This window comes from Xylocopa sonorina, chromosome 1, assembly GCF_050948175.1.
Source record: "Xylocopa sonorina isolate GNS202 chromosome 1, iyXylSono1_principal, whole genome shotgun sequence".
Taxonomy (NCBI): domain Eukaryota; kingdom Metazoa; phylum Arthropoda; class Insecta; order Hymenoptera; family Apidae; genus Xylocopa; species Xylocopa sonorina.
In genome coordinates this window covers 3,652,969-3,670,348 of record NC_135193.1, presented here as the reverse complement: position 1 = coordinate 3,670,348, position 17,380 = coordinate 3,652,969, and the positions used below count along the sequence as shown (strand labels likewise).

General features: G+C 48.7%; 2 protein-coding genes across 4 annotated transcripts in view; both read left to right on the top strand.

Moving 5' to 3' along the window:
* Positions 1-13,997, top strand: part of LOC143424645 (caveolin-3) — a 53,339-nt gene extending 39,342 nt beyond the window's left edge. The window contains exons 1-4 of one of the 3 annotated variants that reach the window (XM_076896857.1): positions 11,291-11,488; positions 12,707-12,795; positions 13,189-13,368; positions 13,694-13,997. In XM_076896857.1, coding sequence (XP_076752972.1) covers positions 12,709-12,795; positions 13,189-13,368; positions 13,694-13,891 — 465 coding nt within the window. In that variant the 5' untranslated portion in view covers positions 11,291-11,488; positions 12,707-12,708 and the 3' untranslated portion in view covers positions 13,892-13,997. Of the gene's footprint in view, positions 1-11,290; positions 11,489-12,639; positions 12,796-13,188; positions 13,369-13,693 lie in introns of those variants that run through there. The other 2 variants (XM_076896848.1, XM_076896841.1) reach the window with 2 other exon arrangements.
* A 374-nt stretch (positions 13,998-14,371) lies between these two features.
* Positions 14,372-17,175, top strand: LOC143430458 (glutaryl-CoA dehydrogenase, mitochondrial). The gene is made up of 8 exons (XM_076906789.1): positions 14,372-14,458; positions 14,828-14,860; positions 15,107-15,475; positions 15,799-15,928; positions 15,999-16,221; positions 16,416-16,645; positions 16,840-17,000; positions 17,088-17,175. The coding sequence occupies exons 1-8, from the start codon at positions 14,392-14,394 to the stop codon at positions 17,153-17,155; spliced, it is 1,281 nt and encodes a 426-aa protein (XP_076762904.1). The 5' UTR covers positions 14,372-14,391; the 3' UTR covers positions 17,156-17,175.
* The last annotated feature ends 205 nt before the right edge of the window (positions 17,176-17,380 follow it).

Sequence of the window (17,380 nt, the reverse complement as noted above, 5' to 3'; positions counted from 1 at the left end):
CTCCTCCTCCCCGTCCTCTGTTTTTCGCCAACGACTTTCTTCGTTTTTACCCGCGGAATTATTTTATCATCGAGCTCGATACAAGAATCGAGTCGCGTCGCTCTTCGAGCGGGGACGTCCGGGAACGACTCGAGTTTGTATTATTGTGGCAATTTTTCCAGATTGTTTTGACGACTCCGAGGTTGTTTACGGATCGCGGCGATCACGCGAGTCATTATTCTCTTTCGCGTATGTTAGCACGCAAATTCGATCGACGCCGATTGCACAACGCGTTTATTGTTTTGCAGTCGGCCAATCGCGCCGCGTCTTACCCTTTCCGATATTTTCGACGCGCTCCGATGTAACTGACCTTCCCTCGCGATACGGGATTGCGTAACACCTCGCAAGACTCGCGTTTTTCCTTCATTATCCCCCCATTTTTCTTTAGCCTCTTTTACGTTGCTCGCACCTTTCTTGGATCGAAGGAACCACAGATATCGCGTAGCGTCGACGGTAACAGAAATCGACTCTGATCATCGAATTGTAGACGAGACAACGACTTCTCGTACAAATTGAAGTAATTGCTTTCAGACAGAGAAAGATCGTTCAAGTGATAACGTCGATGCGAATGAAATCGAAGTAACGAGTCGTATCGTCGATTCATCCGCGAGATTGCTACTGGAACCGCACTAATCGAAAGCGCTGACAAGATGGCGCGGCATCCGGCGAGCGTAAACGCGGAGACAAATTATTTTCGTGGTGATAAACGGTACGCGAGACCATCAGATTTAGCGTTTTATCGACAGGCGTCGCGACTGCGACGCATTTGACAGCCGAAACCGCGTCGATAAGTGGCCTTCGCGTGACCGGTTATCGTCGCGTTCGACTGCGATCGAAAAAAACGCGCACGTACGAAGCGGCTGGCGAGAAACAAAAGGTCCTTCGCCGCTATCAAAGGTCAAGCGGCGCGTTTCCGGTTGCTGGCTGGTAACGAGTGCGTTACGCGTTTACGGCTCCTTATTTTAACCGTGTCCGGCTGCTTTTCCTTGAGCGTACCGCGTAAAATCGTTCGATCGAGCCTCGCAAGGGTCTCGACAAGGGAATCCATGGATATCTGGTGGAACTGATCGAGGAATTCGATAATTTACATCGACATCGTATCGGTTGTTTCATACTTTTCACCAGAGCCTCGTATCAAAAGCTTCCACGTATCGCGATCTATGCAAATGGCCGAGCGTTCGAGGATACGCTGATGTAAGACGCTAAATTCGTAGAACTGACCTAGCTCAACTTCGCGTCGAAATTATTCGCACTCCCACGTACGATTCGACTTTTTCTCTCGTTCCACCGACCTGTGAGATGCGACATTTTTAGTCCCTTACGTATTTTTCGAACAATTTCCAATGATCGAACAAAGCAGTCAGGAGCAGGCCGCCATTGCATTTTTGCAGACGCGGTCCGTACGAACGAAGGAGTCGTTCCGCGAGCGCCGGTGAGTCACTGCGACGAGCGTTCCTCCTCTACATATTATTAATCAAGATAATCGGCAACGCGCGATGACATCATTTCCAATTGAAAAACCTGCCGTTCGACGCTGTTCAATTCTAATTAGCCTCGTTCGAGCCCCGTCGAATACCGCGGAACCGAGCGTATTCTCATCTGGAATACCAGCACTGTAAATCATCCGAGATGCGTGCGATTGCGTTTATCGACGCGATGGAACGTCATCGTTACTCAATGTTACGCACGGGGAGGTGTCCATCGAGCGTCGAGGTTTCGAAGGACCGTTAACAATGGTCCCTCGCGGACGGAGTGCTTGCGGAGAACGACCCAGATTCGTCGAACGATCCTGACGATGGTGAACATGGCGCGGAGAAATTCAGGGGCGAAAGAGGGACGAGGAGGCGACAGGCACGGCCCTGGAACGCGCCGCTCGCTCGTTAACTCGCTTACGGGACGGGTGTTAGGTAACAAGCTTGAAATCTGACATAATACGCTTCTAGTGTCAGCGGCGTCGAACTTTTACCGTTCGCCCGGCTCGAGCGCGCTTAGGAAATCGTGGAGAGGACTGCAGCCTCCGCTGCGTGCACCGTTGTAGTTGCTCCCTTGTGGGAAACGCTTTGCGTTACCATAACGCGTGAGTTTCTACTGATCGGAATGTCGATGGAAGATTTTCGAAGATTGTCTTTCGATGTTTCAAATATCTCTGAAAAATGGATCAATTTTAATTAAGGTATCATTGGGATAAAGAAGATGAGTCTCGTCGAACTAGCGTTCTCCAATCTGCTAGAGGCTTGTTTCTTGTCAGTGCGAAGGGTCAGACCCACGCAGTGGACGTGGAAAAAGGCGGCGAAACGCGATCGTCGGCGAAGAAACGTTTCGCTGGTTGTTTTCATCGGGAAATCGAGGCCGCGGCGATCGAGGTTACCCGATGACGGGCCTCGCCAGCAAGGAAGTCGTTGCGTCGATAACGAAGACGCTAATAAATGGCGTCGCTTGAAACGTCGACACCGGGAGGTGCGAGGGCCTCTTAGAAACTAACGAGACACAACGGTTATCTTTGTTTCGCCGATTTCCTACGACGCGAAAAAAAGTGATCTATCCTACGCGCCGCGTCTCATCTTTTATCGACCGCGTCAAGTGTGATCGAGCACCGCGGAAAATGGACGGAAGGGGTGTTTTTCTTTGCGAATTCCTAACGCCAGCGAGATGGAGCAGAGGACTCTCTTAGCTCGTACCAAACGATTCTACGCGCATCGATCTCTTCAATTCGATATTGAAAAAAAAAAGAGAAATTGCGAAGGTACGATTCGCAAATAATTTCTGCAATAACCGTATGAATCTATTACGAGCTGCAACCCAATAAATTCTAGCTAGACTCGAGCGGATCGCCTCGAATCGTTCCGATCGTATCCTCTTTCCCAACGCTGCTCGCCATCCTCGTAGAACGGAGGCAACGCCAGCGGCACACTTACTTAATAACCTTAACACGTTACTTAACGCGGCGAACAGATTACAGAGGTTTGATCCTAGAGCGCGATGATTCAGAGCAGCTGTTGCGATCTAACGTCGAAATCGCGGTGGCCGGCTGGTTTTTCAGCTGGTATTCAGCGGGGTCAAGGTACAATGCATTCGATCCGGTGATTTCCCAACCTGTCTCTCTTTCTCTCTCTCTCTCTCTCTCTCTCGCACGCGCACTCTTTCGCCTTTCCTTCTCACCTGTGTTTCACGCGAATCTTATGTAACAGCATAACCGCTCGATTGCAGTAACTTACCTCGCGCCGAGCACGAGTACGTTTGTACAAGCGGATTATTTATCCGACAGGGGGCTATTAGACTCGATCGAGAGAGAAACGATCTTGTCCAGCCGCGAACTCAATCGCAACAGCGGCGATTACGCGGGGTAGTTTTTAAACGCTCTTGAAACGCGAGCAAAGAGGCAAAAGGCACGATCTATGAAATCGTGGATGAATATCTAGCAGAACTGGAGGAACTTGCGATTACTTCTGGCGATTTGTTCAGTCAAATTGGCATCTTTCTACGATCGAGCGATCTCTGTAAAAAATAAAGAGCATCGGTGACGAAAGAGTTTATCATGGAGGCGTTAGGCTTAGTGAAGGGAGGAGGAAAGGCGCGCGAGAGGTCGGCTGCGTTCAGCGTTCCCCTTGGCCGATTTCGCGAGCCGCGGCGATCGATCCGCGCGCTCTCGGTCGCCCTTGCGAAACGCTCGGGCCCGCGGATTCGCGTTACAGATTCGCGCGGCCCGGCGAACGGCTCTACGCCGCGACGCTACCCGCGACGCTCCAGAAACCTACTTTTTCGTGCCACCGGTGGCAATGCCACCAGCCTCCGTTTTCTCGTGCTGGTGTCACGGGCCGCGTTACGTCAACCAGCGACCCGCTCCATCGTTGCACGCGACGTGCACGCGGAATCACGTGCGACTTCTTCTTTTCTCCTCTCCTCCACGGGACTACGAAGGATCTTCGTGGAAATTTCATCTCGTTTCCTTTTTGTCTGAAGCATCGCGTTACGCGACGCTTTTCGAACCTAGCTGGCTGCTTTTCTCAGACTAAAGATGAAACTCGATTAATCGAATCGACGCTTTCGGCGCTGGTAACCAAGCGCGGATCTCGAAACGTCGCTCGCTGCGCTATAAACCCATTTATCCATTAGCAATCGCTCGATCGCCCATGTATGGAGCTAGTATCGCGTCTATGTGCTCGGAAATAACGTCCACGCTGAGAAGTACTCGATCGAGATCTCTTCTCATCGATCAAAGGGGTAACTACAACCCCCAGCATGAAAGATTCTCATCAAGAGCTGTCGACGAGCTTTTGCAAAGAGGAGCACACTCGTCGAGTACATACGCCTGTACATAAGTAGTTTCTGAGGCGGTAACTTCCAAGAACTGCAAGATTTCATTTTTCATCTCAAACGAACGCCACGCGTGCACGGTCTCAGAGGGAACAAGTAGGCCAGTTCGTCTCGCGACGAATCCTTCGCGAGCCCCGCTATTTTTGGCGAGGACCAGGGCTTTTTGCTCGTCGCAACCCTCGACGATCGTGTCCGCACCCCAGAAGACGTCACACGGTACCCAGCAATTTCCCAGACGGAATTAGGTGCTCGAGTAACGACCGCTATCGCTCTTCTTCGACCCTCTCTCTTCGAACGCTTCTCTTGGCTTTTCATAATAGGTTGCATACTTTTTTTCCTGAACAATGTCGTGCAGTAGTTTTAGTAACGCTGGTGGATTGTAAAAAAATTTGTTTGACGCGAGGTGTAACGAAGGAGTAACTGTGGATCGATGAGAAGAGCGAGCATTTTATGTAACACTTTACTGTATAAAGAAGAGTAGAAGACAGTCGGTGTTATTAGGCAGCGGTTAATTTATCCAAGCGGAATGTTTTAATTTAACAATGAATCACGTTGCACAAGAGCGGATTGCGTTGCACGGACAGCTGCACCGTCTCGTGTAATACCGTCGTCCCGTTATTTAGACCGACAGTGTCAACCGATTCGTCTCTCGAACGCCGGGGAAATGTGGTACATTGAACGGTACCATTCGAGCAGATGCCGTTCGAAGGTGTGCTACGCTGGCCGCTCTCCCATTAAAACCACTCTTATAATCGCGTCCTGAAACTCGTACACCGGTGTCAAAGAATTGCAAAAGTAAGAACCCGATCGATTTTTGCCGTGGAAAACTGCGAGGGGAGAAAGAGAGATCGAAAGACATCCAAAGAGAGAAAGAGAGAGAGAAAGATCGTAAAGTATGTCAAAGAATCCGAACGGCTCGATACATGCCTATTTATAGAGGAGCGAAGATTCATTAAAGAGGTTCTGTTTCGCGCGTGTATCGAAGGCTGGTTGCGCAACGTCGCATCGCGTCCGTGCTAATAAGAAAATTGCCCCGCTCCTCGAGATCTCCCGTGGCTCCAATTCCGACTAGTCTCAGCCTCGCGTGAACGATGAAAATTTTTCCTCGAACAACGTCTCGAACGCGAGACGTACTGGCGTGTGCGATCCTCTCTCGACGAGCAGTCTGAATATTTTCAAACCGCTTATTACGCGAGGGTGTCCTCACCCCCGTTATCTAACGAGAGCCAATTAATAATAGCTCTGTGAATTGGCGATATAAAGTGCGCTATTAGCGCGGGGAAAAAGTTGCCAGGATGGAAGAAGAGGAGGCGGAGGGTGGATGTAGAACACTGGGGTGCGCGTGGGAGTTTTATAGGGGTTGCGAGCGAACGGGTCCGCTCGGCTCGGCCTGGCTCGGCCTGCCCCGCCGCTTACGTAACAGTCTCGCGTCCCGTACACGTGCTCGCGACCACGTGGACACCGGTCACGTTACGCCGGCCGATATCTCTGAAAATGGAATTATTCTTACGTAGTCGCTGGGAACGTTCGTCACGACAAAACCCGCCGCCGCGAAGGCCAGGGTGACCGACACGTGAACGTCGTTTTTGGATCGACGTGGATCACCGCCTCGAACGCGGAAGAGGGTGGCTTGGACCATTTTTATTTAACGATCTCCTTGCATTTGTTACGTTACCATTATTGGTCGGAGTGATCACGCTTTGAGTTTATTTCGTGGTGAGAACCTCGACGTTCAACCCTTGATCAGAGAAATTTTATTACTGATTAACGCGAAAGGGTGCTGTCGAGATTTGGACGGTATTGGAGGATTGGTATCAGATTGGAGGATAATCAGGATAATTCTAATTGAGTTTCACGATTTTTGTTTTATTTGTTAGTCCTGTATGGTACAGCAGAATTCTTCTAATCCGAAGGGGATAAAACTTGAAATCGCTCGGTAGCATAATTAAGTAGTGCACGAGTCAGTGGTGTAAAGTATCAAACAGAAGCGGAGGATGACGAAATGTGATTAACAGGCAAGGGGAGGAGGGGGAGGGCAGGGAGAAAAATGTTTGATCGCGTTCGCGTCGAGCGAACGCAAGGCAGAGAATGATATATTATACGGCGTAACTAAGACGATAATTATATACTCGAAGCGTTGCCATTATCTAACCATAACTACTCCCACCTAGATTCCGTACAACAATGCGGCTGGACGGGGACCTTTAACAGAGTTATCGTTGCCCAACGCAGCTGCTCGACCGTGTTGTAATCCGGTGCAACGAGTTGAATTGTCGTTAACGATAAATAGCGAGGCAAGAATTTATTCAGCCGTGTATACAGAATTCGCTCCCGTATCGCCGATTAATTACCACGGCCAGGAAAATGTCGACGGGGATCCTGCGAAACTTTAACGCGACGATCGATCGATCGAGACGAATTTTCGCCTCGCACCAGCGCGACTCTCGAAGGGGACAAGCTGACAAGATTTTCCTCGCGTCTGGGAAAATAAGCTGGAAGAAAACAGCGCGACGAATTACCATTGCAAATCGGTATACACATCGTTCGCTGACGGATCGGCCCGCGATCGCTCATGAATATTCATCGATTCGTCGGCAGAATTTTCCTTCGCCGTTGCGTAGGTAACGACTGCGACGACGCGATCGAATTACGTTGCATAATTTATACGGGGATCGATATTAGCCTTCGCGTCGATTCTTATTTGCGAATGGGGAATGCAATTCCGCGCGCAGCCGATTTCCTTGGACGGGGCGGTCGGCCTGGGACGCGGTGCAACCGGTGAACCAAGGGAGAGCCTTATTATGTCACAACCGGTGCAGTGGGCAAGGCGGAGGCAGGCCGTAAACCTAAGTGCCGGGGACCAGCACGTTGCACGGCCGCACGTGACCGTCACTGCGGCCGCTGCGTTTTCTACGCTCCGCCATCCCCGTTCCGTTCGTCGACACGCGATTATTATTCCCGTATTTCTGTCCTGTTAGCTCATCCAACTGATCGATGATGCATCCCCGCGAATTAAGCCAACGTTTTGCGTCAGTATACCAATTACCGCGTCGATCAACTTTTCCGCTATTTTTCTTTTTTCTTCTTTTCAATGAAAGAGGAGACTATGCCTCCGTGTTGTGAATAAAAATGAAGCACTCATCGATGACAGATATCCCTGGTAACCACGCAATAGCGTGATAATCGTATCAAAGTATCTGGCAATCGAGGATACGCCAAGACGGATCGTCGCTCCATCTTCGTCGACTTGCATAATCGAATTCCGCGTGTCCTTCCTCATCTGCCGCCTCCGTCGTCTATAATATCGAGCGGGACGATTAAACGCGAGCGGAATTCGGGGCGCTGGATGAGCAAGGGAATGGCTTGACCCCAAGTCGAGTGACCGTAAAAGCATTCGACCCTTAAATCCAATTAAGAGCCTATCCTCGCGGAGGGTGATAAATAATCGAGGCTCTCACCCTCGAGGATCGAACGCCAAGGGTTGAATCTGTTCCGCGAAAATGCTGTTTCCAGCGATTCGACGATGTTCCACGTTGGTGTCCGTTTGAATTTCACGCAATGGTTCCTCGTCTCGCCGCGTTGTTTCGCAATGGATCGATGGGGTGAGTTCTTGGGGGATGGCGGGGAACCAGAAGAGCGAATAACAGAGGGTAGTGAATTTAAATCGAAGCTGTTTCTTTTCGAACCAGAACAAGTATTCTCACGTCTGAATTGTACTTTTTGGTGTTCTGTATATTTTATCGATAGTGGGATGAGAGTTGAAGTGGATAATCGAGAGTTGTGTGAAGACGTAGGAGCGTGAAGATTGAGCAACGGACAGCGTTGAATTCCACGAGCAATGTCCACAAGAAAATCCTACGAAACGTCTAAATCTCCGCTAAACGGTTGAGCAAACGTTGTCCGAAATTCCTGTGATCCCACTAGGAACGGTCATGGAGAAATTAGAAGCAACGTCGAGGCGTACCTTGGCCGGATTGTCGAGGGGTGACTCGACCTCCTTGAGGCGCGTGAACGAGGGTGCCAGCGGTTTATGGTCGAAGGGAAGGCAACGTGACTCAGCCGCGAGGATGACGTAAGAAAAGGACGAGAGGCGGTGAAGGGACACTCGAATCGCGTATCCTGCAAAACCTCTTCGAGCTGCGCTTACACGAGCGCCGATTTCGGGACACGCCCTGGAATCTGCGAGCCTGCACCGCGACCAGAATTGATCGTTAACCGAGCGAGGAACGTAACTGGATGGAATATCGAGCAAAGTTATTTTAACTCGGCACAGTGCAGAACCTCGTATAAGTTAATTAAATACGGTGACCCGTGATTACCTTGACGATAATTTCTCCTGCCTGTAATCGCGCGATCGATTCAGGTTATTTAAAGATTTCTAAATTGTACAAAGTTCAAGTAACTTAGTTAGTTAATTAACTGGTTAAAATTCTGTCTGGGGCCAAGGTAGACTACCTCGTCGATTTATAACAATTTATGCTGGAGTTCTGTCTAGATTTTTTTTCCACTCGTTTACAAATAATCATTTATTCCTCCAACAACAATTGCACCCCTGTTGCTCCCCATCGTACAAACATTCTTAGCAGTCGCGATCGTTCAAAATGGAGAAAGTTTCAAGACGAAACACCGAACGTTGATTTACTCGTTTCATTTTCGAAACGGGACATTTTTAAGTGTCGACAACGCGAGCCTCAAGGGTGTAACCGGATGTTACGGGGCGTCTACCCGTCGCAACTGGAACGAAACCGTGCGGCAACGCGCTCTGTCGCCGGCGAACGGGTACAATGGAATTAACCGCGGACAGATTAAACGGGACAATGGGAAATATCGAGTGCGCGCGGTTCTATTCTCGCATCGATCTTCAATCTGTCGCGCGGCGGCGGGCGTCAAAACGCGAAACAAAGCGGTCGCGTCGCTGCGGATGACAGCCGCGGGACCATGAATGGACGACGCGTGCCATTATAATGGACATTCCGGAGCAGCATTCCGCAAAGTGTCCGGGACAAGTGGCGACAGCCCGGTGACCGAGGGCACGCTCGCCCGTGGAATCATCCCGCCCCGTTCCTCTTCATTCTTTCCTCTCCGCTCTGACGTAATAACGCGTGCAATTCCGGAACGTTATCAACGATTACGCCTAGAACCAGCGAATTCCCCGAGTCGCGATCGAATTCGAGCAAAAGATACGCATGGGAGATCGATAACATTCAAAATGTGGAATTAGTCACTTTGGTGGTCGAGTGACTCACATGAAAGGTAGTTAAACGATTGCGAGGGGTGAGTCAGCCCCCTGAAACCATAAATTCATCGAAACCAGTAATCCTTTTCGTACAACGAATTATCCTGATGAATGATTTGTCGAATAGAACTTTTGAAAATTCCCCACACCCTCGTTACTCTCTTTAAAAATCTAATAATTGTACGTACAATTACGATAGCAGCACTATTCGCGGCGCGCTAAACAACAAACGATTCATCGTCTTCCACGAAAGCGCGATTTCCTAAAACGAACGAAGGGTCGGCTGAACCGATTGATGGACGCTGTCAGAAACGAACCGCGGATTAATGAGAGCGTTCTTCTCCCCCTCGAATCGGCCGGCTCGAGGCGAACGCCGAGTCCGCCACGGATTCCTGGTGAACGGAGTCCTTTGAGAGCTGGCCAAGCATCAAAGGACTTTCTTATGCGTTTACGTGGAACTCGGTAATAGGAAGATGACGTTTACGAGGTAGGCGGCGCGACAAGAAAGCGGCGTGCTATCTTTATCTCGAGGCGCTCGCATCCGGCCGTGCGAAGCACTCACCACCGCGATTGCACCGTGGTGTCCCTCCTACCCTATCCGTGCCCTTCCGTCGTCATCCTCATTCCTCTCGTTCCATCCGCCACCCCCGTCTCTCGACTGTTTCTCTCCGCCTCGTCATCCAAGGAATCCGCTTCCATTTTTCTTCCTCCATCTTGGTGAACGTCGAGGAACGACGGTCCAGTCGTGACTCGACGATTAGTTCAGTGCAGAATTTTTGTTGCTTCGTCGCGAATTCGGACGATCAACGATTCGAATGTCAATCTTTATTTTGTTCCAGGGCCATTTTCTCTTGAGTTGTTGTTGTTTCGTGAACGTTGAATGTAGGGTATGAATTTTAATTCGATCGTAAACCGAATGTAGGTCACGTTGATATTAACGACGCATCTTTTTGTTGGAATATTGCTGATGGTTCACACGTATCGTAACCAAATGTCCCGGGTTGTACGCGATCGGTAACGCGTTCCGTTCGTCGAAGTGGAGGCCATTCTCGCTCCATCTGTCGACCCGCGCGAGACTTCGCTCCGTCTGGGACATTCGACCGTAATCGAAGAGCCTTTTAAACGATCCATTGTGCAATAATTTTGTTTGCACAGCGTCTTATCCGTAGAACGACAAACATGCTCTATCGGAGATTTATTTTCTTATCATTGTTACATAATCGCGACCAAGAAACGTTCCAACTATTTCGTCATTCTCCTCTTAAAACTCACGTCATGCTTTCAATTTGTACTATATTTAAACGATTATCGATTAGACGCGAGGAAAACTTTTCTCTTGCGATAGAAAACTTTGTTACCATTTACTAAGGCTTGGAGGTATTAAAATAAAAGTAGCATAAAGTTAGTTGAAGCGTAACAGGTAAATTTCTCGTTTTCCCTCGAAACTTTTCTTTCTTCCAAGTATAACTTTTTCAGTGTCCAAGTTTCGATTATCGAGGACACAAAGTTACGACAGCAACGAACGTCGAAGGGTACAAAATAACCAAGCACCCCCTCTCTCCCTCTCTGTTGGCTGAAATTTGAATTACGAAGGGATCGTTGTATATTTCCACCCCAATCGCGGTCGTTCGCTAAGTTTGCGTCGCGTTTCGATCGCACGCGGTCCGGGCCATTCACTTTCGTTCCGTCGGGGTGGTTGGACGATGCGGCGAGGGTCGTGGTGGCTCGCGCAGCCGCGCTGACCGCTGTCCAGCACCCTCGATCGCGGATTATCCTCGCACCTGCACGATCGAGAGGACGAAACCAGCGGCGCGTGTCGTCGAGAGGGTTGTAATCGGTGAACTCTGACGGGAAACACCGGCAAAATAAGGGGATCACGAGTCGCGAACGGGGAGTCCAGTGAGTAAACTTCGATAGAATGGCGAACGACCATTTTTTCGATAAAAGGGAACCGCGTCGACGAATTTCGGTTTCGTATCGCGAGACAAACGCACGCGGGGTCAATGGACGGTGATGGGAAATTTGATCGAAAGTAAAGTAAGAGGTGTTTGAGTAGGAGATAATCATTTGTTTTAGTTGGGGGGACAGAGTGTTTGGTTCTAGATTTAAATCGAGCACTTAACGAGTCTCCTTCGAATGGTACTAGTGAATATTCTTGGTGGATGATACGATTTTCTGTTTTATTCCGTCGTTTAGAGACGTACATTGCTTATTGAATTGCGTTGGAAACAGACGCACAGGTTGGAATAGAAATCGGAGTGTATGAAAAGAGCGAGCAGGTGTTCACGGGGGACCAAAGCTGCATTATTAACGAGCTGCAGCGATCATCGCGACAATCTACGGCTCGCGATCGATTGTTTCAACCTGTTCTCTGTCGCGTTCAGGTTTCGTTTAAAAATTCACGCGATCCCGTGCCACTTCGTAAACTATAGCACTAGAAGTTTGAAATCTGGTTCACGATCTTGACTAATTCGCAGATATACTCCATTAGAATCGACTGTGCAAATATTTATTATTTCAAACGATCGCAAAAATTCGAAACAATGCCTGGATCGATCGTCTGGCCCGTAACACGTACAGAAATCTCGTTTTTCCGCGCGACGCGATCCGAACGCGAAGGAACGTCCACGCGTCGCCCACCCCTTCGACGCCCCGCTTCGAGCAGCCGCCACATGCGGTCGCAGGAGGCACGCAGGCGACGCAAATAATCGTAAAACGCCAGGGCAAGTCGCGGTTCAATCGATACGGCCAAGATTATGACGTACGCGTAAACCCGTTCGCCGATCCATAACGTCCACCCTGTCGAAACTACGGCAGAACTCGCGCGACCGCAACAAGTCTCGGTCGTACACACGCTCGAGGCCACCGATCCTGGCATTGGCACTCGTCACTCTCGAGGATCGTGTATTATTTAACACGGCTGCGAATCAATGGCGGTGTCTTATGGATCGTTTCTACCGCGGCTACCGCGATGGCGACGCACTTGACCGCGGTCCCTCGGTTCGAACGTTCCACCAGGTGTGTCGTTCCGTTGATCGCACGAGCGGACGATGCTGGCGCGGTTCAAGGGCGCGTTCCGTTGCTCGGTGCCGAAGTGTGGCAGTTTGAAATTTCCAGGGATGGAGAAGCCCGAGTCCTCGAACGGGGACGAGAGCAACGCGGAGCTCGAGGACAGGGATCCGAACGATCTGAACAAGCATCTGCAGGTACGATTTGTAACGCTATTGTCTTATTATCGCGATTAGAAGACGTTTATGTGAGGAGGGTTACGTAGAGGGTAGCTTTGAGACACTGAGATGAGTTCAACGGAGGAGGATCAAAGGATTTTTACAAGCGTTAACTGAAATTGATCTCTGAGCTTTCTGGAAAATGAAGAGACGTTGCTTCTCTTTTTCAATTGGTTGATGTTAATTGGCTGCGTAGAATTAGCACAGATAGACGAGGCGTTGAAAGTTAAGCGCGCAAAGTGTCGCTTACGTGAACTGGAAGACCTTGACATTTGGAAAAAGCTACCCTTGGCCACAGACTGTTATAGTCTTCCCCTAGAGCAGCTGAAGATTTCTAAAAGAATCTTGATTCGACTAATCGTTAAAATACAGGTGATGTGGGACGATGTGATCGGTGAACCGGAAGGAATACGCAGCCCGGAGTGCGCGTGGCGGCTAAGCGGCCATTGCTTCCGGTTGTCCAGGGGCTGCTGTTACATATTCCTCTCCGTCCTCGTCGCGCCGTTGCTCGCCCTCTGCTTCGGTTTCACGTTCGCCTGCCTCGCGTTTCAGGTGAGTCGACGACCTTTTTCTCTGTTCTCTGGTCGATCGATGCCTCCTCCTATCCACTTACGTTATTTTGCTCCTCCACGAACGAGAATTACCCAAGTAACGAGGGGGATGTTTAAGATAAGGCGGCGACCTACTTATCCTTCTAAGAACGAACAAAAACTACTTTTGCTGATATTGTTCTCTTTCTCGTTATTTGAAGGGAGCGAAAACGTTTCGTGCGATTGCAAAAAATTTTGTACTATTGTGCTGCTACTTTGTTGTTGTTTAGGAATAGTAGAATGTCTGATTGAATAGAATAGGGTTAAAGTTGAACGGATATTTCTAGCACATTTGGTGTCTGGCGCCTTGTCTGCGCGTCTGGAAGATCACCTGCGCGGCCACGAGGAATTTCCTCTCCGCCGTCACACAGGCCATCGTACGACCCGTGATGGACTCCCTCGGCTATCTCTTTCACAACATCCGAGTGTTTAATCAAAAGCTACCGGACGGTCCAGCTCAGAGGGACGACATTCTCGTAGTATAAAGATCGAGCCTGCACGGGGATCGATAAGATATCGCATTCGCGGATAATCAAAGTGCCTTTCGTGTGGACCAGTAACGATCGTCGTGAAATATTTGACAAACATCATTGTTTTACTCTCTCTCTCTCTCTCTCTCTCTCTTTCTCCTCCTCCTCCTCCTCTTTGTCCCTCTCTCATACTCTCCTTCTTCGTTCTCCAGCGTACAACAATCGTTTCTCACGTTGCAAACTTTAATCGTTTATGGATCTAGCCGGTAGTGAATTACTCGTTAATATTCGACTATTAAAAAGGAAATGTATATCTCTATTGATACATTGTTATAAAGTTTTATAAATAAAGTCTGACTTAAAAACCACCGTTGATAGGGACATCTTAAGTATTGCGTTCGAGTTATCAACGAGTTGCGCTGTTTAAATCTCCCTCCCACTTCTGGTACAGATTGCGACGCTCATTTCTGCGAGCATAGCCAGTGTTATAACTTAGTGTTCCATCGGCTTTCGACATGGCAGCCCTCACGTGCAAGAATTTATCACGATACGGCCGACTTTTTAGCGGAATCCCATGGAAACGTATCCTTTCTTTATTTCGCGTAAACTTAACTGGGTTCCTAATATAGAGACGTTTTTGGACCGATTTTTGGATACCTTCCACTTTGCAATCAAATTGTTCTGCTTCTGATATATACTTTACAATATTAGCAATAGTTATAAAGACCGTAATTATTGAGAAAAGGGTGTAGAGGGGTTTATAAGTTTGCTTGCATTCTTCCTTTTACAATGAGAATTTGAAATGGCACATACGTGACGGCACGTAACGTGTTAATTACCACCTCTTCCGACAGACATTTCTTATCGAACGATTTACGTCCTCTATTCGTTACGATCCACTGTTAACCATATGAAACAATATCGTTCTTAATTCAGTAATTTAATTACCAGAGATTTCTGTTTCGTCTCGTCTCAGAGAAAAGTGTAAGTACGAACAATTTGCTTTCGACTTTCGCATGTGATCACTCGCTTGTGTCGATCGAGAACTCCAAGTAGCCACGAGATGGCGGTACGTAACAGCTGTTCCTCACTGTGACGACTATCACGTGACTAAGAGCGCGAATAATTTCAAATACGAAAACACTTGCCTTGAATTCACTTGTGAACTCTGCGATACTGCATAATAGTCATCCATTAATTGCCTGGTCGATGTTTTTTGAAACGAAACAGCGACTTTCAACTGGGAGGATCCCTTCGACTTGGAGTCTCAGCTGACGCAGGATGAAATCCTGATCAGAGATCAGTTCCGATCGTACTGCCGCGAGAAACTGATGGCTCGAGTCATCGAGGCGAATCGCAAGGAGATCTTCCACAAAGAGATCATGAGAGAATTGGGCGAATTGGGGGTACTGGGTTGCACCATGATGGGATACGGCGCAGCCAATGTCTCTTACGTTGCCTACGGACTCCTGGCGAAGGAAGTGGAGTACGTAGACAGCGGGTACAGGTCCGCGCTCTCAGTGCAGTCTTCCTTGGTCGCTGGCGCCATTTATGAGCACGGTGACGAGGCGCAGAAGCAACGGTATTTGCCCAAATTGGGTATGTTCCTTAATGATATGCATGAGAACGAGAAATGTGACCTGCGAATGAGATGATTCGATTGAGAATGGAGATTTTCGTTGTGGATTTTGAGCGGAGAGGACGTTCGTTGAAAGTGCGGAGTGTGTGTGGTGGTATATGCTATATATATGCTAGTGGATTAATGACAGAAGTATGGGAGATTCGCTTGAGATTCTATGAGAAAGTTCTTCTGGGTTGATGATCGAAGATGCTGCGAGTGCAAAGACTGTGAACAATGATTGTCAAACGCTAAACAGAGTCCTTGTCCAAACGAGACAATCGAATATCCGAATCGATTGCAGTGACAGGTGAATTGATCGGTTGTTTCGGTCTAACTGAGCCTAACCACGGCAGCGACCCAGCCTCAATGGAGACCAAGGCCACTTACGATCCTCAGAAGAAGGTTTACAAACTCTCTGGCAGCAAAACCTGGTCAGTCCTTCACGAAAATTCCACCCAACTCAGACCACTCTTCTTCACCCTCTGTCCCGTTAAATTCAAGGATCACGAACTCGCCGATCGCTGATGTACTAATCATCTGGGCCAAGTGCGAGGACGGTACCATTCGAGGATTCATCGTGGACAGAAAGGGCAACGAGGCTCGACTGTCTACCCCAAAAATCGAGGGCAAGTTTTCACTGAGGGCGTCGATCACAGGAATGATCCTGATGGACAACGTCGAAGTGCCACAGGAGAATTTATTGCCAAACGCGGTAGGACTCAAAGTAAGTCTTTACAGTGGTGTGCCTTTGCCTGAGAGTAATCAGGACCGATCAGAGTGGTCGATTAGGGATTGTTCTCGAGAGTCGATGCATACGATACAGGGCATATTGGTAAATTGAACTCGAGGACGACTCGCGATGCTACTCTGTCGAGCGACCTGTTACGGACGATCGCTGAGGTAATGTTCGTGTCCAAGGGACCGTTCAGCTGTTTGAACAACGCTCGATATGGGATCGCGTGGGGCGCCCTGGGCGCAGCGGAGGCCTGTCTGCACACGGCCAGGTTGTACACCATCGAGAGGAAACAGTTTAACAGACCGCTGGCGGCCAACCAATTAGTGCAGAAGAAGCTGGTCGACATGATGTGCGAGATCGCGTTCGGCCTTCAGGCTTGTCTCAGGGTTGGCAGACTGAAAGACGAGGGCAAGTAAGAGCTGTTTCTCTGTTTCTGATTTTACGTACGAAATGATCACGCGTGATATCAGGGTGCAACGGAAATTGGAGAGAGATCCAATTTTTATCAGCGTCACCCTTATCGTTTTATTGCTTGTAATATTTTATTTTGGAGTAATCAGTGATTTTCGTGTCGTTCGACTACTTTGATCAAATTTCGCACGCCAGAGCTACGCCAGAGATGATCTCCATGATAAAAAGGAATTCCGCCGCGAAGGCGGTGGAGATCGCGAGGACAGCCAGGGAGATGTTAGGTGGCAATGGGATATCGGATGAGTATCACATTATTAGGCATGTGATGAATCTAGAAAGCGTAGTTACTTACGAAGGTGCGTCAAATTAAATCTGACGACGATGTTTATCGCGTCATGTTGGTTCGAGTGTTTTCTTTTTTTTCTCAACGTCATTTATCATAGGTACCAGCGACATCCATGCTCTGATACTAGGCAGAGCCATTACTGGTATACAGGCTTTCTCTGCGTGAACCAAAGCACTGGCTCTCGTCCACGTTTCCTCAATTTTGTATACGTCCACTTTTGCTGCCGACTGGTTTTAATACTCCACGTTTCTGTACGATTGTAATACAGTTGAATATGAAAAATAAATTTATATACACGTTAGGACAGTTTCGAGAAAAAAGAGATACAAGAAATTGGAGACGACGATCAAAGTAAACGAAACGGTAAACGAGAAAGCAAAGATGTGATCG